The 24,552-nt window shown below is 40.7% G+C and overlaps 1 protein-coding gene across 42 annotated transcripts in view; it reads left to right on the forward strand.

Annotated features, from left to right (window-relative positions):
* Nucleotides 1–24,552, forward strand: part of SIPA1L1 (signal induced proliferation associated 1 like 1) — a 378,935-nt gene that overhangs the window by 232,800 nt on the left and 121,583 nt on the right. For all 42 annotated transcript variants that reach the window (XM_013989146.2, XM_021099427.1, XM_021099444.1 and 39 more), the window contains 2 exons: nucleotides 227–2,027; nucleotides 24,059–24,189. In XM_013989146.2, coding sequence (XP_013844600.1) covers nucleotides 530–2,027; nucleotides 24,059–24,189 — 1,629 coding nt within the window. In that variant the 5' untranslated portion in view covers nucleotides 227–529. The remainder of the gene's footprint in view (nucleotides 1–226; nucleotides 2,028–24,058; nucleotides 24,190–24,552) is intronic.

Consider the following 24,552-nt stretch of genomic DNA (forward strand, 5'->3'; position numbering starts at 1 on the left):
TCAATTAAGCTGAAGTATGAATAGCCTTTTAAAAATATATAATTTAAATGATGGATAGTATGAAATCACTTTCTTCCTTTCTTTTAAACCTGCTTTACTGAAAATACGGTTTGTGAACCATGAGCCGAAATCCATTAGTGAGTCTTTTGTCTGGTTTTGGCAGTTGCATGTTTATTTTTAGATGTATTTATCAAATGCTAATTCCAGTTGTCCTTCTCTCTTTTAGAGAATGCATGGGATTATGACAATCACAGCCTCACAGTGATGCAAGTTCCATTCAGTTTTCTCTGAAAGAAATCCATCCTTCAAAGTGAAGCAAAGGAATTCTTGTGGATTATAATGTTTTGAAGATTTGGATTTCTGGAGGTTTGAAAAATAAGGCATCGTGTAACTTTTTACATGAAAAAGATTAAGAGCTCATGCAACTGCTGTATTTTCTGGAAGCCATTCTCCAAAAGGGAAGTGCCCATTTAAAACTTCGATATGATGGTCCTTTCTGCAGGGATTTAAGTCTGATTGCTTTTGCATCATGACCAGCTTGAAACGGTCACAGACGGAGAGACCGGTTGCCACTGAAAGGGCGTCTGTTGTGGGCACAGATGGCACCCCCAAAGTCCACACGGATGACTTCTACATGCGCCGCTTCCGGTCCCAAAATGGCAGCTTAGGGTCATCGGTCATGGCTCCCGTAGGGCCCCCCCGAAGCGAGGGTTCTCACCATATAACTTCGACCCCGGGAGTCCCAAAGATGGGGGTTCGGGCACGGATTGCGGATTGGCCCCCGAGAAAGGAAAATGTCAAAGAATCGAGCCGTTCAAGCCAGGAAATAGAAACCTCAAGTTGCCTTGAGAGCCTGTCCTCCAAAAGCAGTCCTGTGAGTCAGGGAAGTTCTGTAAGCCTCAATTCCAGTGACTCAGCCATGTTAAAGAGCATACAGAACACGCTGAAAAACAAGACGAGACCGTCGGAGAACATGGACTCCCGATTCCTCATGCCCGAGGCCTACCCCAGCTCCCCCAGGAAGGCTCTGCGCAGGATCCGGCAGCGGAGCAACAGCGACATCACCATAAGTGAACTTGACGTGGACAGCTTCGACGAATGTATCTCGCCCACCTACAAGCCTGGGCCGTCCCTGCACAGGGAATATGGTAGCACATCCTCAATCGATAAGCAGGGAACGTCCGGAGAAAGCTTCTTCGACTTACTCAAGGGCTACAAAGACGACAAGTCTGACCGAGGTCCCACTCCGACCAAGCTCAGTGACTTTCTCATCGCCGGTGGGGGCAAGGGTTCTGGTTTCTCCTTGGATGTCATAGACGGGCCCATCTCCCAGAGAGAGAATCTCAGGCTGTTTAAGGAAAGGGAAAAACCACTCAAGCGACGTTCCAAGTCTGAAACCGGGGACTCGTCCATTTTTCGAAAGCTACGCAATGCCAAAGGTGAAGAACTTGGGAAATCGTCCGACCTTGAAGATAACCGGTCGGAAGACTCTGTCAGGCCCTGGACGTGTCCAAAGTGCTTTGCCCACTACGATGTCCAGAGTATATTATTTGACTTGAACGAGGCAATTGTGAACAGGCACAATGTAATTAAGAGGAGAAACACAACCACGGGGGCTTCAGCAGCTGCTGTGGCATCCTTAGTCTCGGGGCCTTTGTCCCACTCGGCCAGTTTTAGCTCCCCGATGGGCAGCACAGAGGACCTGAATTCCAAAGGGAGCCTCAGCATGGACCAGGGAGACGACAAGAGCAATGAGCTCGTAATGAGCTGTCCGTATTTTCGGAATGAGATAGGTGGCGAAGGGGAAAGGAAAATCAGCCTGTCCAAATCAAATTCTGGGTCGTTCAGTGGATGTGAAAGTGCCTCCTTTGAGTCTACACTCAGCTCCCATTGCACAAATGCAGGCGTGGCAGTCCTGGAAGTGCCCAAGGAGAACTTGGTGTTGCATCTGGATCGAGTGAAAAGATACATCGTGGAGCACGTGGATCTCGGCGCATACTATTACAGGAAATTTTTCTACCAAAAGGGTGAGTAGAGTTCTTTTATTATTTTAATTTTCTTTCGCCATGCTTTCTGAAAAAGAATACTGTTTATCGGGGTGGTTAAGCAGTGTGACATAAGATTTACATGAATGCCTTCTTGGTGGCAAAATAGGTAAATAGTTATTGGCTGCAGTGTATTTCCTTTTGCTTTTTTTTTTTTTTTTAGTTACTTCCTCCTTTCATATATATATTAAATGTCTTGTCCATGAACTAGTAATGGTTTTTTAAAATAAAAAAACCCTCGATGTTAGTAGTTGAAGTTGTCATATTTGGGTAAAAACTTTCTGTGTCATCTTTGGGGATACATGTCATATAAAGTTGAAAGTATTATACATATAGCTTTTTTAAAGGTTACAAAAGCAATCTTAATGCTGCCCTTCACTTATTTAGGACTTTTGCAGTTAGTATGGGACCATTTCTTTTCTGCTTCAGTGGTCTCATCAGTAAATGAGAATTATAATACATTTCTATTCATGTCACAGGAATTTTAGTGAGAACTAATTCTATGAGTTGACAAAAGTCTCAGAGCCAGGAATCAAACCTAGGTCTTCCAGATTTGAGTGTAAAAAACCCTTGACTGAAAGAACCTTTATCCTGTTGGTGATTTCCTTTCTGGTCTCTTTTAGGGAAGGAAACACATGCCTGTATTGTTGGATTTTAAATTGTCTACACTTTATCAGTCTTCTAAGAAGACTGATTTGTTGAAAAGCAATATAAATGAACTCCTAAGAGCTTTCTAATCGTGTTTTTGAGCAGCATCGTTAATTGAGGCATGAGTTTAAGTCATGCAGGAACCTGAGCTAGGAAACAGGATGCTCGGGAGGAAGGACCTCGCACCTGTGCTCCGTTAGCTGCCCAGTCCTCTCTGCAATGAGCCCATTGAGAGCCCCCTGGATACAAACTATTAGAGCAGTGTTTTGATTCCCCACCTGCTCTTTGGGGGTTTTGAATCTTGATGAGTTTATTCTTCCAAATGACGTTTCATTTCTCTTACTTGATTCTAGTACTCCAGCTTTATGACAGTGCACTTCAGAAAAAAAAAAAAAAAAAAAAAAAACTGTTGATAAGGTTATCACATGATAGACTCCATTCTAGAGGATTTATTGGTCGAAGAATCTTGTTGCTAAGTATTCATGTCTCTTAACTATCTATAGCATAAGTCCTAGAATCAATATGATAGTGAAAATTCCAATTTCACTTGTAAGCAATCTTCATTTTCTCAGAAATCTACAAATTAGAGATTACTAGATTTTAGAAATTACTTGTTTCTTATTCTGTCCTTGAGGCTCCAGGGTGTCTTGACCTTGTCATCTTGGCACTTGGGGCCAGATAATTCTTTGGGGATGAGGGGTGTCCTGTGTATTGAAGGAATGTAGGATATAAGACGTGAGGCAGCATCCAGGGTCTTCGATGCCAGTGGGTGCCCCCGGTTGTGATGAAGTAAAATGTCTCCACACGTTCCCAAGTGTCCTCTAGGAGGTAAAACTGCTCTTCGCTGAAAACCCCTGCTTTTCTATACGTGTGGCATTTTTCCACAGGCGTCTGCGAGCTGTCAGTAGATGAGGCCATCTTCCTAAAGAACTGACACTTCAACAAAAGAGAGAACGTGTTAGTTCTCATATCACTTATGTAGCAGTAGGCTCTTTTCCTATCAGGCAGTGAAATCATAGTGATGAACACGCTGAGCTCATGTTGTGTACCAGGAACTTAGCATTTGATATGACATGCATTTCTCATTTCAACTTCTCCATGCCCACTGTGGTATAGGTATTATTATTGATGGCATTTTCCAGGTGAGAAAACTGGAGAGTTGGTTGGTGGCTGATTTAAGTGGTTGCCCTGTTGTGCAGCAAGTAATGTGGGAGCCAGAATTCCACTTTTGGGGTGTCTGACCAGAGTCATGTTCTTGACTTCTGTGCTCTGCTCTTACTATATTAGACTAAAAAAGGAATGTGTTTTTATCTTTAAAAATGTGTTCACGGTATTTTGTCTTTAAAAAGTTAGGAGTAAAAATGTGAACACTCATATTCCAGACTAATCCAGTTTAGATTGTAACACTTCATAAATTTAAGAACAAGTAATCCAAAATCATTTCTAATTTAGACCTTAGAAAATAACCTTAGAAATAACCTTAGAAAATAACCATCTGACATAATTGGAACTAATTAATTGAAAAAAATCATTACAACAGGGAATCTTTAAAACATACATGCTCAAAGTATTTTACTTTCATTAAGTATATAATAATTAAAATCTATTTGCTAAACTTCTGAGGCTAAGGGCGTTTCTTTGACAGTGATTCTACTATTTTGCATTTTACATTGTATTGAGAGTATAAATCATGAGAGCAAAAACATATTGACACTAGCAAAGCAACCTGAATCTTACAGAATCTTAGGTTTCAGAATTTTTTCTTGTTTTTTATAGGTCTCCCCCACATCTAATCCAACAGCTTTCCCTTTTAATGACTTGCTTTTATGAAGTGTTTCCAAAGCCTTCAGTTCAGTTTTTAATAGAAACAAGATTTATCTCTTGTACTCATATTCCATCAGCTTTCATAATATTTAATTAAATTTCATAATTACAATAACAAGTCAGCTGGCATAAGTAGGTTTGGGAAGACACAGCCGACTCTGTCAGCATGGAGTCCAGCCAGTGGGAGCAAGAAAGTGTGTGTGGCACTAGAGAGGGCCTGCTAGTTGCACTGGGCATTTATCCTTGTGGTTTACAGAGGGAACCCAGAGCAGTTAATCCAGGAAGCTGGTCCAGTGGAAGCCACTACAGAGAGCATCTACTACGTTCTCTGAGGCCATACAGCTTAGAATTTTCAAATCAGGCAGGTCATTTGTCACAATGAGATAAAATACAACAAATTATGGCTCTGAATAACATCATTTGAAATTAACTGAAATGAACCCCCTTAAAGTACAACTGTGTATTAAAAAAATTATATGATATCTGTGCTTTTCATCATATATAGTTAGACAAGGAATTGTGTCTTATGATTTTTTTTCTTTTTGGCCACACCTGTGGCATGTAGATTTCCCAGGCCAGGGATTGAACCCTTGTCACTGCAGTGACCAGAGCCTCTGCAGTGACAGTGCTGGATCCTTAATCTGCTGTGCCATAAAAGAACTTTTTTTTTTTTCTTTTGGCCATCTTATAATTTTTAGTTTACCAATTTTTTTTTATCAGAATTTGGAAGCAGGTCATCTTAAGAAAGGAGTGCATCAGTGTCAGATGTAATTTATCTTCCAGCAGCAGGGCGTAGGGCTAACTGACCTGTTTATCACACCAGCTTCTTCACCACCAGGTGTTTTTCATTCTGCCACTTAATGAATTTCTGACTTAAATACCTCTTAAGTCTCTAGGGGGGAAAATTCACTTTACTGAAGTGTATCTTCTACAGTTGACATACGTGTAAAATTCAAGTGTATTTGGTGACACCACAATCACTTTTTAGTATTACATTGTTTTAATGAACATCCTTATTTTGCAGATTTAGATTTTAGAGGATATTTGGCTCTATCGTGGAAGCCCAGTCTGTTGCTGGAAAGATGCTGGCTCAGTAGAGGAATCTCACTGTTTATTATTTATGTATTATTTCTTCTTCTTCTTTCTGTTCCTTTCTCCTGCCCACTTCTCTTCCCTGTTTTGCTGGTGTGTGTGATGTTTCTGTTGAGACTCACTGAGGATTTAATGACATTGATACCATAGCCAACGTTTATCGTGTTACTGCTCTGTGCTTTATGCAGACCTCCTCACGTAATGCTCATAGGGCCGTGAGGCAAAGTTGTCATTGTGATAAGTGCAAAGGACACAACCACATCTTTCCTAGAGGCACAAACTAGGCAGTAGGACAGCATTAAGATTGATTTGGTCATCTCCCTTTGGGTACATATGTATTTTTGTTGTTTAGTTTTACTTAGGTAGTCACCAGCATTAAAGTTCCAGGACTGGACTTTTTCAGTTTTGCACTGAGTGTGCAAGTGTCTGTGGCATGTCCTTCCTGAAATCCATTCAGAAGGATGCACTAATGGAAAAGGCAGGATCCGTAGGTTGCCTTGTCAGTGGTGTGTGTTGCTCCATTGAGCAAACGTGTTGATAGGCTTATCTGCTGCCAGGCGGGGTGTCACTTTCAGAGTTAAGTTATTGAAGATCCTGTGATAAGGAAGGGCCTCTCCCTGCTGCCTAGTGGCCAGGAGCAATTGCCCTTATCTGGTCTGAAGTTCATCTAAGACTGTTTTCCCACCTCTGAAAGGAAGGAAGCCTAATGCGGGCACCTGATTATTCTTCTGAAACTTTAAACCACCAGATTTGATGGTGTTTTTACTGTTCATCTTTCTCCTCCTACACTTCCACCTCTCTCTCCCCACCTCACCACACATGCGTGTTTTTAGAATATATGCACTGAAGTTCATTTCTACTTGGAAGAGACAGCTTTAGTGCTCTGACGTATTCTCGGGTTTTGTTATCAAGAGCTATTCTTCAAGTTCCAATTTGTTCAATGAGCATCAGTAAGTACCTGTTGTAAGTTGTAGTGGATTATTGTGTGGTACATATAGAATATCAAAGAACAAACTGCACACAGCTAAACTTACTTGTAAAAAATCTGTGCTTATTTTGTTAGTTTAATTCTTCTGCTAGTATAGCAACATTAAGCTTGAGAAAAGTGCTATGGTTCGCCTTGTAACTCAGAGTTCTTTAAGGATAATTATTCTGCGCTTAGGTTTTTTTGGACAGTCATATTTCAGATAAGTGATAAACTCCCGAGTCAGCAAGTCTGCTCTGCTAAACCATGTTATACTCTATGCTCTTGAACTTAACAGTTTATTTCTGCCAAAGCTAATACAAAAAAGTTTATATGTGTGTGATAACTTACTGCTTTAATGCCCTTGTCTCTTACTTTTTACTGAGAGCACATAAACTGTGCTAAAGTTGTTTGAAGGCTGCGCTCTAGTTATTTAACCCTTTTCGGGGAGAGCCAGGCACTAAATAACTTCTTGAGAGACTCACCTAGGAATGTATTGCTGCTCAGAGCTTCCCGTGGCAACGAGCTGTCAGGTAGGAAGGTTTGCACGTCTGCTTTTTTGCAAACAAGCATCCTCTCCTTTCTTCCCAGTGCGTCACTGATTGAGCTCTGATCTGTGGGGTGTTCAGGATTTCACGTTTCCTGAGCCAGCTCGGTTCAGAGGTTTGTGAAAGTTGGTGAAAAGCGCATGTGCCTCACTCCTCCTCTTTATGTTTTGTTTTTAAGATCAAGCTAGACCGCCAGAAGGCACATTTGCTCAACCACTTGACTTTATTCAGGGTCATCTTGTAAAGATCCAATCATATAAAAACAGGATGTTCTCTTGCAGTAAAACTGGTGATGAAGACAATGCCCATTTTATCATTCTTTAGCCCATTGTTTTTAAATTTTATTGACATATAGTTGATTTGCAATGTTGTGTTAATTTCTGCTGTACAGCACAGTGATTCAAATGTGTATATTCTTTTCCATTATGGTTTATCACAGGATATTGAATATAGTTCTCTGTGCTAATTCTTCACCCCTTTAGAAAGTTTTCTGTGCAGGAGTTCCCATTGTGGCTCAGCGGTAATGAACCCGACGAGTATCCATGAGGACGCGAGTTCAATCCCTGGCCTCGTTCAGTGGGTTAAGAATCTAGTGTTGCTCTGAGCTGTGGTGTAGGTTGGCAGCTGCAGCTCCAATTCAGCCCCTAACCTGGGAACTTCCATATGCCACAGGTGCTGCCCTAAAAAGACAAAAAAAAAAAGTTCTATGTGAGAAATTTATTTTAGAGTTTAATGCCAGGAATTGTTTTCTGGTAGCTACCCAATGCCTGCCATACTGATGATGGTGTGTTTTATTTATTTGCTTGTTTTATTTGTTTATTTTACTGTATCTCCTGTTTTACATCAACTCCCAGAAGCAAGTTTGATGCTCAAAACTATACAACCTCATTAATAATACATTTGCTTCTGCTTTTGTCTTTTATGTTCCTATTTCTTTTTCAGTAGCATGATTTACGTAATTCCTTTATCATAGATGACCTCAAAAGATTCATTTTTCAATCCCTGGATTGGGAACTTACTATACTAGTTACAAGTGCAGCAAAAAAAATAAATAAATAAAAATAATAATAATATTATTATTTTTAGAAAATGTAATTAGTATACATTTATGTCCAAATAAAAGACCTCTATTCCCAGGCCTTCTCTCCAGTTTTAGCTGTATTTCTCACCAGCTATTACCGCTTCCACCCTGGAGGGTTATGTAGTTGGCAACTCAAAATCTGGGACACAAGTTTTGGCTTCTTCATTTTTCTCCCTAAGCAAGACAAGCCTCCCCCATCATTGCCCTCCTGCTGTAAATACCACCATTATTATCAGTCACTTGGATTGGAAGTACTGAAGCCTCTTTGATGCTTTTCTCTTCATTGTTCTCAACCTCCAATCAATTGGGAAGGCTGTTTGAGTCTACCTTCGAATTGCTGCTAAGTTCCTGTTCTCTGTGTCCCCATCCCTCTTCTGTAACTTTGGGTCCTTATTGCTTCTTGTCCCAAGACTAGCAAGAGATGTCTTAGGGGCTCCATCTCTGGTCTGCCCTACTCAAAATCCCACCTCTTGTCTTTGCTGAATACAAACTAATCACCTAGCAACTTACCTTTTCCATGGTTGTATTTATGATTTAATCATGTAACAAATACATTGTCAGTTGAGTCCTCTGAGAAGCAGGTGTTGAGCCAGTATAGGCATGCAAATGGTTTGTTAGGGACTTGGGGTTAATGCCTGTGAAAGAAGATGGGGGAGGAAGCAGAATTTAGCAGGGAAGGACGTTAGTGCACAGTACAGGTCTGGCGCCATGAAAGTGAAAGGGAGAAAAAGCGAAAGTGGCCAAGGCCGGAGTCTCAGCCCACGGTGCACATCTGAAAAGTCTCAGCCAGCACCATAGAGCAAAAACGAGGGTTAGAGAGATGCATTGTGGGCAGTAGCAGCTGAGCCCCGTCACTCCCAGCATGCTTGGTCCCTGGACAGGCGCTGCCCAGGAAGAGTGTGGGTAGGCTGGAAAACTGCAAAGGATCCCAAGGTGCTACAGCCAGAGACTTTCAAGCAATTGTATATCTTATGGCTGAATGAGTTGCAAGCCCCTTCTGGAAGGGAATAGTAGCTGTTACACCTCTCTGACTGCCACGTATGCCTGAGAGCCTGGCTCAGGCTCGGCACAGGTTTGTGCCTTTGGAGTGAGAAATAAAATGGAGCTCCCTCATGGAACTTACATTCGGATGGAAGAAAATCAAACAAATCAAACAAAAGTATATGCATGCTCACTTGAAAATTTAAGGATGCAGAATTGAAGAAGGTGACCCCTCTCCTCATCCCAATAATTTGACTTGTAATCTTCTACGTCTTTTCGTACACACAAGTTTGTCTAGTATACTACTGCTGAGTACCCTTCATCTTGTTAAAGTAGTTTTAACAACTAACAACCGCACTTGAATATGTTTTTTATTCATTCATTACATAATGTTTATTAAGCATCTACTCTGTGTGGGCTACAGTGCTTGAAGGAGAACAAGAGCAGATAAACCTGTTGTCACAGTGTTTGCAGTCTGTCATTAGTGCTGTTAAGATACATAAGGAGCTCCTGAACATTAATTGTTTCTGACTTTTAAAAAATATTCTACAAACTCTTTCACAGTTTCTTTGCTCTGTCTGGAACTTCATATCGATAGATGATGGAACCTCTGGTTTTTTCCTCCATTTTTTTTCTTTTGTAATTTCAATTTCTTTTTATTTTTGTTCTATATCAGTTTTATCTTCTGCATAAGGGATTGGTATGTAGCTCTTTCTGTTCTCGTATCTAGTCCTCTTACTTTATGTTAGTTTACCAATTGTAGTTTTCTTCCCCAGGAACTCATTATTTTTGTTTTCCTGTGGTTTTCATATCCTTAACTTTATAGGCCCCACATTTCTCCAGTGGTACTAATTTAAAAAACGTTTTTCTAAGTTCTTTCCCTTGAATGATCTGTAGCTTCTGAGTTGCATTTTCTGTTTGTCTTGTTTCTTCTCTTCCATACTGTTGGTTTTCTGTAGCTGTCCAGTCATCTTTGCCACGTTTCTCAACAAAGACCGAGGAGGATTGGTATAGGCAGCAGGCTTCCTCTGGTGCACTGTGGGTTTCTTTCCCTAGCTGGCCCCTTCTTACAGGGCAGGGGACTGAGGGATACCTTGGAAAAGTAGCGAGACTCCCTACCAGGGAGGTGTCCCTGGCAAGTGAGAGGCATTGAACTGGGTGCTGCTTGGAAACCCACATGCATCCCTCTCAGTGCTCCCATCCCAATGCATGCATCAGAGTGGGTTATTCCCCCTGCCTCTCCTAGCCTTCGAAGTCACCCTGTGTCCTGGTTTCCGCTGCACACTTTCTATGACTCCTTGAAGGCAAGGACCATAGATTAGGCAGACTCAGAAAATATTTCACGATTGAATGAATGGTACTGATGCAGGTATAACATTTATTGAGCTGAGGAGCCAGTGTGTCTTGGATTTAGAGCGTCAGGTGGTGGCAGGGAGAGACCTCTGTGTATATGACCTTGGGTTATACTCCAGACACTGGATAATATGTTGCAGTTCCTTTTCCTCTCTTTTCAGGAAATGAGACCACAGACAAGTCTGTGTGTGGTCATGGTGGCTTTGTGGAAATTAACCAAGACCACCAATTGATCCCCTTAGACCCAAAACGGCATTATGGAGACTGATTTCTGCTATTGTAAGCCTTATTAGACCCAAATGATGGACGCTAAAATCAGTAGATGATAGTTGGAGGAGTAGAAGCAGGATCTGCATAATCACAAAGTATCTTTCCGAAGATATTTGTAAACTACAAGGTGAAAGATAGTAATTTCACAGTGTAGAAACCTGCCACAGTGCCACCTTAATGGACTGAATCAAGGTCCCTATCACAGACTCCATGAAACGATGCACTGACCGAGGTTACAACATTTCTGTGATTCTCTTGCTAAAATGCATAACCTTAGTCCAGTCATGTGAAACCAGGCGACAAACATGAATTCAGTAGTAAATACTGTTCAAAGGTGTCACAATCGTGAAAGATTGTTACAGACAGAGGAACTATAGTAGATTTCAGGGGACTGAGGAATAATAACAATTAATTGCAGGTTAGGATAATGAGTGAGATTTCAGAACAAAAAAGGGACATAGTGGGAAAACTGGCAAAATTTGAGTAAGGTCTTTAGTAAATGTTAATTTCCTGATTCTGATTAATGACAATTATTCTTATATGTGGTTACCTAAGACGCTAACATTGGGGGAGACTGGATTAGGGATATATGTATGGAAACTTCTTGTGCTGTATTTGCAACTTTTCTCTAAGTCCAAGAGCAGTCAAGATAAAATGTAAAAAACAAAAACCTTCAGGTACAGTCAATAACAGCAGCTAACATAGGTGCCGTCCACATGAAAATGGGAATGCTTCCTCAACTTCCTGTGTCAAGGTGCATCTACCGTGAATGCCATACTTCTTGATTCCTACATCCCAACGAATTTCTGTGCTCTTTGTTTTGCACTCTCAAGATCATAAGGGCCATTTAGATCAACTATTTTAGCACAAGTTGATAACATATAATAAAGTTGTCACCTATTTTTCAAATGCATGCCTCATCATTAACTTCAGACACCAGTGAACCACCAAAAGTAGGTGCTCCAAAAATACTTTCTTTACTGTACCCATTCGTGTGCTCATCTTCTTCTCATAGGGCTCCTTCTCGGTACAGGGAGGCCATACTTCTGAATTTTGGGGCAGCAAAAGAAGGGCGCCTTCCTAACTGCATTTGAGTCAGATAGAAGCATTCAGTGATGTAGAAGCTTCAGCAGAAGCAACGTCAACGACTTTTTCTTTTTTCCAAAACTCTTATAGACAGTTAGTCAGCACGTATGTGGGCTGTGCTGAGATTTTGAGACACATTATATGGTCCCCACCCTCACAAACAGCAGTGACTTCTGTCTTGACTGAATTTCTGTTCCTGAGAAGCTTCCTTTCAGATTCTTCAGAAACATTTTACACAGACATCTTGTTGCAATATTTCTGGTAAGGATTATATTTAAAAAAAAAAAACTTTTAGGAGTTCTTGTTGTGGCTCAGCAGAAATGAACCTGGCTAGTATCCATGAGGACTTGGATTCGATCCCTGGCGCTGCTCAGTGGGTTAAGGATCCAGTGTTGCTGTGAGTTTCGGTGTAGGTTGCAGACGTGGCTCAGATCCCATGTTCCTGTGGCTGTGGCTAGGCCTGCATCTACAGCTCTGATTTGACTCCTAGCCTGGGAACTTCCTTATGCCTCAGGTGCAGCCCTGAAAAAGCAAAAACAAACAAAAACTTTTGAAAGGTATTTTTAAAAAATAAAAATAAAAAGACATTGAGTTAAAGACAGGTGTTTCATTGTAATTTTTTTTTCTTTTTTTTTTGTTGTTGTTGTTATTGTTGCTATTTCTTGGGCCGCTCCCGCGGCATATGGAGGTTCCCAGGCTAGGGGTTGAATCAGAGCTGTAGCCACCGGCCTACACCAGAGCCACGGCAACGCCGGATCGTTAACCCACTGAGCAAGGCCAGGGATTGAACCCGCAACCTCATGGTTCCTAGTCGGATTCGTTAACCACTGCACCACGATGGGGACTCCCCCATTGTAATTTTTTTTTTCATTTGTATGTAAATACTTTTTTTTCTATCTTGGTTGGCATTTGAATTAGTATTAACTAAGATTAGGAGTTCCTATCCTGGCTCAGTGGTTAAGGAACCCTACTAATATCCATGAGAACACGGGTTCGATCCACAGGTTAAGGATCCAGTGTTGCCTTGAGCTGTGGTGTAGGTCTTAGACGTGGCTCGGATACCATGTAACTGTGGCTGTGGTGTAGACCGGCAGCTACAACTCCGATTCAACCCCTAGCCTGGGAACCTCCACATGCCACAGTTGTGACCCTCAAAAAAAAAAATAAATAAATGAATAAAATAGTTACACAGGAGTTCCTGTTGTGGCTCAGTGGTAACAATCCTGACTAGAATCCATGAGAACGCAGGCTCAATCCCTAGCCTCGATCAGTGGGTTAAGGATCCAGCATTGCCATGAGCTGTGGTGTAGGTCGCAGACGCGGCTCCGATCTGGGGTTGCTGTGGCTGTGGTGTAGGCTGGCAGCTGCAGCTCAGATTCGACACCTAGCCTGGAAATTTACATGTGCCATGGGTGCTGCCCTAAAAAGACCAAAAAAGTAAAGAGTTACGTTAACATGCAAGCTTTATAGTATTCTTTATACTCACTGACCATTTGCAAATCGAATGCATTTTTTATTAAAACTCTTCCTGATATAAAAGTTATATATATTCATTATGGAAAAATTAGCAACTACAGAAACTAGGAAAATTAATCATGCGTAATTACTAGTGATTACATTTCTCATCTTTTTTAACACATACATACTCATTGTTTAAGTAAGATAATGATCATTAAGTATAGTTTTACTTTTCGTTTTTTTTTTTTTTTTTTGTCTTTTTGCCATTTTTTGAGCTGCTCCCACGGCATATGGAGGTTCCCAGGCTAGGGGTCAAATTGGAGCTGTAGCCGCTGGCCTATGCCGGAGCCACAGCAACGCGGGATCCCAGCCGCGTCTGCGACCCACACCTCAGCTCACTGGATCATTAACCCACTGAGCAAGGGCAGGGACCGAACCCGCAACCTCATGGTTCCTAGTCGGATTCGTTAACCACTGAACCACGACGGGAACTCCAGTTTTACATATTTTTTTGCGGTTCCGTTTATTTAAAGTTTTCTAGTTGTTGTAAATTCAGGCTTTCCAGTTTCTTATTATAAATCATTTACTTATATCAGGTCTTCCTAAATACTTTTTGTTTCTTTGTTTTTCCTCCATTGACCCCTTTGGCAGTTAGGTGAAATCTATAGACTCTCCTTAGAATAATGTTTTTAAATACATAAAAGTACAAGGCAAACCAAGCAAATTAAAATACAATTGCAAGAGTGTTTAAAATTTTGTGACATACGAATACAGGTGCTTTTTAATGCGTTAATAAAAAGATGTAGTGTCAGGTCTGATAACTACCATCGTTTTGAAGTTGTGATGTGTGTAGTCGATACTTTGGTATGTCTGCAACAACTGGAACATGATTTGAAAATACCCATGATTTCTGTTGGTGTCAAAGTCACATGTACAAGCTAATATTACTTCAGTTGGTTGGCTTCATTTATAATCAACGGAAATGCTATGTTGCGTTTAGAAGTTAGTGAAAATAAAGGTATAATTTTTTTCATTCAAATTCATGGACCCCGTAAGTTCTATCCACAGACATGTCTGAAAACCTCTGGCCTTACATAAAACGTTATGTGACTTTTTCCCTCGCGTGTCCAAATATTTACATAGGTAGAGTCCTATAAATGAAATGGTGTGGAATGTATAGGAACCTTGATTTTTATGGCCAAATTGTTCTTAAGAAAACTTAGGCCAGAAAGGTCTAGTTGATATTTTTAAGCCTGTGTAAATTTAACATTTTCTCACTTACTTTGAGTATTTACAGTGTTTATTTTAGAACGTCTATTATAGTTCCAAAATATTTTCATTTCTTTGATCACTAGTGAGATTGAATTTTTAAAAATATTATTGACTAATTGTCATAGGTAACGGCCAATTAAAAATCTCCCATCTTGACTTCGATACTCTTTTCTTTCCCTTTGTTTCACATAGAGTTTTCTGTGTACTTTTTCTTTAGTCATTTGGATGCAGCTTATTCATGGCAACCTTACTTCATACTAAAGACTACTTTTTGTTGGCCAGTTAGGGGACTACATGAGGTTTTAAGCCTAGCAACTTCATGTAATTTTGGCAAAGAGACCACCCTACTACTTTGTAAGAGTTACCTGTGGAAAGAAGAACTAGAACCTCGGAATACTGTGCCCTTTGTAAATGTGGGCAGTTACTCTTAGGCAACAGTAATTACAAGCTTAGTTGAGTGCTTTGGGACAGAACTCTGGCCTGTGGCCAGTCCTGTGTAAATGTCCCCATCCATTACTCTGACCTGCTTTTGATTATGATGCAAAGTCCTAGGCTCTTCAGTTCTCATGCAACCTCCACCCTTGTAATTACGATGAGCCCTTTGGGGACCAGGGACAGAACCTCTGAGTAGTGCTCTTCTCAGAAAGAGCCATCCTTTATTTATTTATTTTTTAAACTTAGTGTATTTTATTTATGTAACCCAATATATACAAAATGTTATCGTTTTAACATGCAATCAATATAAAAATTAACGAGATATTTTATGATTTTCGTAGTAAGTATATTTTAAGAACCTGGTGTGTAATTTACACCTATAACACGTCTCAATTTGCACTAGACACATTGAGGAACCATCCTTTAAACAGTTGGATCCTTATTACCTCCACTTTGGCAAACCTGTGTTTTCATTTTGAGAGCAGAATATGCTGGTGTTGCTTTTTTTTTTCTTTTTTGTTTAATTCTAACTTACAGGTTTTTTCGGGGTTTTTTGTTTTTGTTTTTGTTTTTCTTTTTTTTGGAGGGCTGCAGCTGCGGCATATGGAAATTCCCAGGCTAGGGGTCGAATCAGAGCTGTACCTGCCAGCCTGCACCACAGCCACAGCAACTCAGGATCCTAGCCGTGTCTGCAACCTACAGCACAGCTCATGGCAATGCTGGATCCTTAACCCACTGAGCAAGGCCAGGGATCGAACCTGCATCTTCATGGATGCTAATCGGATTTGTTTTCGTTTAGCCATGATGGGAACCTTCCCTTTAGTTCTATCCTCTCTGTCTAACCTAGCTATTAGTCATATTTAGAGGTAATAAATTGCACAAAAATAAAACATCTGAACAAGTTGAACTCAATAGGCAGAGATAAGCAGCTTTATAGAAGCATGTGCTTTGGTGAGTGGTTTTCCTCTTATTTCATCCAGATTCTCTGTCTAGTGAAAATATTGACAGTCAGAGTTCATGTTTTTGACTACACTGATGCTGGCCCACTTTGTAGCCTAGCAAGTAAACTATTTTAAGAAAAAATAGTTTAAAATGTTGATAATGGTGAAATAATTTTAATTCCAGCTAGTAAAGTTACATTGTCGTCATTCCATTCTTCAAGCTGCTGATATCTGAGGCCCGTGTCATTTGATTAGTGGTGGTATCTTAGCACCCCTGTCATTACAGTGACTTAAAATGCTTTTTCTAAAGGAAATGGAAAAGTTTTCAGTTCTCCTTCTCTGTAGTTAATTAGGGTAATTAAGATTAGCATGTCAAGGAGTTCCCATTGTGGCTCAGCAGTTAACGAACCCAACTAGTATTCACTAGTATTCGTGAGGTTGCAGGTTCCATCCCTGGCCTCGCTTAGTGGGTTAAGGATCCAGCATTGTCGTGAGGTGTGTAGGTAGCAGATGCAGCTCAGATCTGGGGTGGCTGTGGCTGTGGCATAAGCTGGCAGCTATATCTCCAATTCAGCCCCTAGCTTGGGGGAATCTCCATATGCCATGAGTGCAGCCCTAAAAAAAAAAAAAAAGAAAAAAAAATTAGCATGTCAACATTTTTGTGACTTTAACATATGTTGCTATGATGTTGTCTAAAATGGTTGGTACCAGTTCACAGAACCACCAGCAGTGTATGAATGTATTCCAGCCCTACCAAGGACCATTTTTCACTTCAGAAATGTTGTTGCTGTTTTTGCGAGGCTTGAGATAGTAGCTGTTTTATTTGCCTTCTGTTTCTTTGATTTGTGTTTGTCAGTCTCTTTTCCCTATTTAAATTTCTAAATTAACAATTCTAAAGAAATCTTATAAGCCATGAATTATAAATTTACGGATTATTTATAAAAAAGAAAAATATATTTTTCTTCATAATTATACACAGTCCAGATTATGCTTGTCTCTGGGGAAATGTACAACTGAAATGTTAATATGAAACCCGCACATATCATAAAACCTAATACAAGCAATCCAAAAATTGGTGGTTGAAGCCCTGTAACTCCTGTGATTTTATTTTCCTTTCCTTCTTTACAATTAAAATGCCAGGCTTTTAACTGTGTTTGCCTTGTGCTTACATGCTTATCTGCAGCTCATAACCGGGTGATATTACTGTGCTTGGTCTAAATACTTGGAGCTTTGAGCTATTTCCTATGTCCCCTCTCCAAGAATGTGAAAATTTTATTATTTATTATTGTGACTGTGTCAACCAAAAAATATGGCTCTTTATCTGGAATGTTCTAGAGATAGCAGAACTACTCATCAGTACCCTTTTGTACCATTCTCGTTAAAACTCAAGAACCAGAACTAATAAGAAAATGCCAGGCAAAAAATTTGTTTAGGTGTTGAAAGATGTAAAATGAAGGCTGAGGGAATCAACCATATATGGATAAAACATGACTCTTTCTCCCTTGAAACACAGTGAAATCTTGACAGTGCTGCATATCAAGGAAGAATGCTTTACATGGGATCTGTCTGGTTAACCCCTTTAGGCATCAAAATTTATTGAACTGTCTTTTACTCATAACAGAATTTTTGAAGTACTTGGGAAGATAATGTTATATCTAATCACTAACAAGATAAACTTTGGAATCAGTACTTCAAATAATATGTTTGAGTTCTGATATTGCTGTTTCCTAGTTGTGCCTGGGAAGTGACTTATTCTCTCTAAATCGTGGTTTCCCCATCTATGATAAAGAAGGCGATGCCTGTATTTTTATGGTTGATGCGACTGTTAGATAGAGTGCTTGGCCAAAAAAAGTGCCTCACTTTGCTGCATTATATCCGCTAATGGAGTGATTGCAGTACTGGTTTTTGGCATTCTAGTATGCTGGCATATGAAAATACCATTATTTTGGGGTATGTAAGACCTGTATTTCAATTCATCCATCAGCAGAGTTATCCACACTGCTTGAGTCTCCAGCTCCTCTTTTCATCCCCTTTCCTTCCTCTGACTCTCATCATCAAAGGCTTCCTGGCCTTTCTTTAAAACTTATCATCTGCATCTCCCATGTCCTTGTACCCTTTCCTCCACTTCCGCCCCTCTACCCCCCGCACACCTCCCCCCCCCCCGCCCCGCAAAGACACAGCTGATTGTGAGTCTGGCTGGAAGAGCTCTTTGCAATTGATGGGTAACTCTGCCAGCAAAGGGTGGAGGTAGATGGCTGGTAGGAAGACAAAAACATGCTGCAGCACTGAGCCACGTGCTGCCCCAAGGCTGCCTTGAGAGGAGAGTACCGAAGTCCAGTGAACTTGAAGGACAGGCCAGAAGGACCAGACTCAGGATAGTCCTAAAAGGCTGGTATTTTAGTTTTTTGTTTTTTGGGTTTTTTTTAAGTCATTTATCTGCAGATCACAGTTTAAAAATTAAAAAATTCAATTTAGGGTGACTTAACTGAACCATACTCCTATGTGGGAGAGTTACTCACTGCATTTGGATTTTGAAGTGAATCAAGTTGTGTTCAGGTAGAAAGGACTTTTTTCTACACTTGTGTAATTTTCTCAGAAGCAGAAATAAGGGGTGGTGGACCAAAACCAGATTTTATTGTAAGAATAATTCTTACTCAGATTGAAAGACTTTTTTTAACAGAGTCTCACTATGATAGTACTAAATTTAACACAGGAAACCAGACCAGAATCTCCATTTATACTGACAAAACTGAAATAGATGAAAGGCAGAGGGAAATACTCTCTTGGAAACAATGGCTAGATCTCTTTTTCAATTAGAAAAAAAAGATTGATGTTTCTGCACACACATACATATAATTTTTCAAAGATCTTCTTGGAGTTATCATACCAGAGATAGATTTGTTTGAAGAAAGCGTTAGAAGTTAGTTTATAATTATCTCATCAGCATTCCTCCAACTCAGAATTGTACTTCTTCAACAGCTGGGGAAAAAAATCGCAAAAAAATATAGCCAGGTGTTGATGATGACACATAAACAAAAAGTTTAAACTGGAGTTCCCGACGTGGCTCAGTGGTTAATGGATCCGACTAGGAACCATGAGGTTGTGGGTTTGATCCCTGGCCTTGCTCAGTGGGTTAAGGATCCAGCCTTGCCATGAGCTTCGGTGTAGGTCGCAGATGTGGCTCAGATCCCACGTTGCTGTGGCTCTGGTGTAGGCCGGCGGCTATAGCTCCAATTAGACCCCTAGCCTGGGAACCTCCGTGTGCCGCAGGTGTGGCCATAGAAAAGACAAGAAAAAAGAAAAAAAAAAAAGTTTAAATGATCTTTTTTTTTTTTCCTTTTAAAAAAATCAACGTTCTTCATTTTTATGTAGGGTTTAGGTTCTTTTTAAAATTACACTGTAGTGGGAGTTCCTTTGTGGCCTAGCAGCTAGGGACCTGGCATTGCCACTGCTGTGGCTTGGGTCACTACTGAGGCTCAGGTTCGGTCCCTGGCCAGGGAATTTCCACATGCCATGGGCATGGCCAAAAAAATTAAAACCAAGTAACGCTACATTTTATCTACCAATTTATACAAAACAATTGTGTTAAATATTTGTTTTTTATAAGTTTACATTTTTCTGTTGTAACCTTTCAAAATTTTTGTAGTTGAAATATATTAAATATTCGCTTTCCCTAACTTATATTTTTATGAATTCTTAACACTATTTAAATAAAGTATTATCATTAATATACAAAGTACACACTTTCATTTTACTCCAGTATTCAGTCACTCTTTTAGAGAATGTCTAATTGATGTTTCAGATGAGACCTGAAAGGAAGAGAGTTGGTCAAATAAAGAGGAGTTGTGAGAAGAATGTTCTAAATAGAGTGTTTTGGGTAAGAAAGGGCATAGCGAGTTGAGAAGTTCACTGTGGTTGGTTCTCGAAGTTCAGAAGGATGATGGAAAGGTCCAAGTTGAAACTGGAGTGATAGGCTGGTGACAGGCAATAAGGGCCTTTGGGAAGCCACGAGAAGCATCCAGGGACCCGTGGGAAACCACAAAAGAGGTGTAAACTCAATGATGGTCAGGCTTGCATCTTAGAAGGATCATCTGTCTGCTGTATAAACAGATTGGGTAAAAGCCAATCAGTAAGAAGAGACAGAAACATCCATGCAAATGATGATGAGGTGGCAATGGGATGGAGAAGAAGTAAGTCGGTGGCAATGGGATGGAGAAGAAGTAGGAGGACTTGAGAGCTGTCTAGGGACTAGAATTTACAGGGCATGACAGTGGGTCTGGCCTGAGCACATTGGGGAATGTGGAGCAGTTGCTGAAAGTAGGGTTGTGGGAAGAGCCATATAGTTTTGTATGGGAGGTGATAGGTTCACTTTTATAGGTGTCATGGGACAAACAAGCAGTGAGTTCCATTAGATGTAAAGATCTAGGGCTTACAGATGTCTGGAGTGGACGAGTGAACTCTTGAGAGTCCTCAACCTTGCGATGGCAGGGGCAGTTCCAAGAGTGGATGGAAGAGTCAAGATGGGAAGAGGAGGGAAAACTCAGTAAGAAGAGCTGGAGTGGTGGGAGGAGCATCAGGAGAGGCTGGCGTCAGAGGAGCCAGGAAGAGTGTTTCTAGGGGGAAAAAAATGAAGGGGGAGTTCCCGTCGTGGCGCAGTGGTTAACGAATCCGACTAGGAACCATGAGGTTGCCAGTTCAATCCCTGCCCTTCCTCAGTGGGTTAACGATCTGGTGTTGCCGTGAGCTATGGTGTAGGTCGCAGACGTGGCTTGGATCCCGTGTTGCTGTGACTCTGGCGTAGGCTGGCAGCTACAGCTCCGATTAGACCCCCAGCCTGGGAGCCTCCATATGCCGAGGGAGCAGCTCAAGAAATGGCAAAAAGACAAAAAAAAAAAAAAAAAAAAAAAAAAATGAAGGGACCAACTGTGTTATGGTGAGTTTGAGCAAGATAAGGACCCAAAGTTTCTATGTGTTTTAACTTGAAGGCTGACCTTGGCAACTGTGCACTGGTAGTCAGATTATAGGAATCCTAAAGTGAAGAATTAGGCGTCTTCTCAGGTGTCCTGTGAAAGAAAAGAAAAGGGAGATTTTCCTGGAGGTTGATAAGGAGACCTGAAGACTGAGGTACAGGGAGGGTGATCTGGCATCAATGTCCCTGGGAAGGTGCAGTGAGGGAGTCGGGACCAGAATTCAGGGGATACTGGTTTCAGATTATAAAGGAAAGGAAGCAAAAGTCTGGGTCCTGGTAAGTGTGTGTCTCTGATGGTGAAAAATGAGGACAGTTGCTTCTGAAATGGCTTTTTATTTTCTTTGTGAGACAGATAGCATTATCTGCTGAGATTGAGAGAGAAGATGGATGGGTAGGGGGGAGTTTGAAGGAGAACAGAGAGAATTTGAAATACCTGCTTTGGAGAAGGGAAGCTGACTGGGGACAGCTTGGGCACGAGTTGAGGGTTATTGGCGATTATGGATGGTGGCCTCAAGTCTGCTGTGACGTCCTCCACCAGCAGAGAACAGCAGTCTCCCCTGCCCTTCCTGAGGTTTGCGGGGAGGTGTTTGAGGAGTTCTGGAGAGTCAAGTTTCAGTAGCATGCAGGAAGCACAAGGAACAGGATGTAGTGGGTGTGATGCTCGTGTTTGACATGTCACTGCTATTCTCTGTCGTGGGATTAAAATATTCCTTGAAGTAACAGAAAGGTGTCAGTTAAGCGCTTTGCTCTTGCAGTAAATGGCCCCAGACTACTGTCTTGTTTCTTTTTGAGTTCTTGTCCACTTTTTTATCCACTTTGTCTCTCTCTGCCCTTTCTGTTTTCTCCCTGGTCGTTTCTTTTTGAGTTCTCGTCCTCTTTTTTATCCACTTTGCCAGTTGTTCTGTCACATTGCTGTCTGCATGCAAGCCTCTATCAGCCCCAACTCTGGACTTTATCAGCCTCTGGAATTATCACACTTCTGAAATCAAGCTGTGGGCTGGAAGACCAGACAGCCACGCTTATTAAAATTATGTGCAAAGTAAGAGTAAGTCACCTCTGGGTGTGATTCTCACGTGCTGTGCCTTGAGGGTGAGAATGAGTGTACATGAATTTTGTGACATTTATTGGATTATTTCTCAGTTGTCCATTTATGAGATGTTTGTTGCTGGTGTTCCCATTGTGTTTTTCTTCCTTTGAATTTCCATGGGTTATGATAATATTCTTAGAGAGCCCGTGGTATTTATGATTATATCTTTCATAATTGTTTAGTATTTATTTGCAAAGCATTTTCATATGTGTTACCTACATTTTAAAACTACATAGATAGACATTTTGCTGTTATTTTTTATTATACTCATGGGTTTTTCAAATGCTTATATATTTTATATGGGAATAATATGATTTTCAAGTAAGTTATGCGCTTTGTTTGAGAATAATCTCCCATGTCACAATGCTGTCGTTTAACCATGTCACATGTAAATGAAAAAGAACAATGTGAAGTAAGTGTTTTGGAGGTTTAAAAAATAAGTTATCTCCTCTAGCTTTTCATCTATTTGTTTTATTGGCTTTCTCATCTGTGAACATATCTTATGTGTATCAAAGATTTTAATTTTTTTTTATTTAATTTTTTTTTTTTTTTTGTCTTTCTGGTTTTTCTAGGGCCGTACCCATGGCATATGGAAGTCCCCAGGCTAGGGGTCTAATTGGAGCTGTAGCCACCGGCCTACGCCAGAGCCACAGGAACGCAGGATCTGAGCCTCGTCTGCAACCTACACCACAGCTCATGGCAACGCCGGATCCTTAACCCACTGAGCAAGGCCAGGGATGGAACCCGCAACCTCATGGTTCCTAGTCAGATTCGTTAACCACTGAGCCACGACAGGAACTCCAAAGATTTTAATTTTTTTTTAAGTATATACTTAGGTATAGAATAAATACCACTTTTAAATTTTCTGTAAATTAACTTAATTTTGATCCTGACCTTCCTTCCTGTCAGGAGGAAGGTAAATTCAGCACCAATTGTTTGGGCACTTTCCTCTGATCCCCAAAGTTATGCTGAGGTTGGGGGTCTGGAGCAGTGCCAGACCTCGAGGAGAGGCCCCTGAATTGTCATCAGTCACCTGGCCACACTGGTTACTGCAGAGAAGCCCGTTACCCAGCCCTCACAGGTTCAGTGGCTCTGCAGGATGCCTTGTACTTATCACATGGCTACCGCTGGTGAGGCTGGACACTTTGAAGCTCTTTCTCTGAGCTCAGACTCTGTCTTACTCAGGCAGCGTGGGAGCAGAGTGCTGCTGTGTAACTTACAGACCTCTTTCTTGTCTCCGGTCCAGGGAGATATATATATATACACACATATATATATATATATATACACACACATATATATATATATATATATACACACACACACACACATATATATATATATACACATATATATATATATATATATATACACACATATATATATATATATATATACACATATATATATATATTTTGTGTGTGTGTGTGTGTGTGCGCGCCATGGCATGCCAAAGTTCCTGGGCCAGGGATTGAACCCATGCCACAGCAGTGATAGCACCAGATCCCTAACCGGCTGAACCACCAGGGAGCTCCAGGAAATCTTTTTTAATCTGGGGGAAATCCCTGTCCCCTCAAACTCTGTTCTCAGTAGGTTTAGGGTTTAGGGGGTTGTTGCTGATTTTACAAAAACTAAGAAGCCCTCATACAGTGTAGCCTATTTAAAATGGCAGGATATAGGGAGAAAACACAAATTTCCTTTTTAAAAAAATTTTTTTTTTTTTTAGTAGTGGTAAGTAGTGACTATTAATAACATCTTTAGTAAGTTGCACGAGTAGAAAAAAAAAAATTAGTGGGCCGCCTCTGTTGTCTTACTTTCTCTGAGACTTAAACTCACATAGCTAAGTATTTTTATAACTCGTTGAAGGATATTGTTTGTTGAATGTGTTTATATTTTACTGGTATAAAGTAATTTCTGAGGGATCTACATAGCAAGCAGCATATCACATTTTTAAGCGTCCGTAAATGTTCTAATTTTGTTTTGTCTTATTTTATTTTACCTAAGAACACTGGAACTATTTTGGGGCTGATGAGAATCTTGGTCCAGTGGCTGTGAGCATTCGAAGGGAAAAACCAGAAGAAACAAAAGAAAATGGATCTCCATATAACTACCGGATAATTTTTAGAACGAGTGAGGTAAGTGGCAAATGGGAAAGACTTGAGGCTTAATTTAAGTGAGAAAAAAATAGGCGGGTATCAGTAGCAGAGCAATTAAATTTAATAGCACATGGTTACAAATGTCTTCAGATTAAACAAAAGACCCTTTTCATTCACTCCAGTGGTGATGGCCACAGACATACTGGTTAGAGCTGGACCTTTTCTTCCCGTCTAGCTCTGGACAGACACAATAAATGAATGGGAGTTTTGATCCACAGAAAGATATGCCCATTAAGTCTGACCCTAGGAAATTAGAGTCCTCAGAATCCCGAATTGGATATTGTACATCCTGCTCGGGCAGCCGGAAGGCACCGAGCCAGCTTGAAGAGCCAGAGAGGGTCA

The sequence above is a fragment of the Sus scrofa genome, chromosome 7 (assembly GCF_000003025.6).
Source record: "Sus scrofa isolate TJ Tabasco breed Duroc chromosome 7, Sscrofa11.1, whole genome shotgun sequence".
Lineage (NCBI taxonomy): Eukaryota > Metazoa > Chordata > Mammalia > Artiodactyla > Suidae > Sus > Sus scrofa.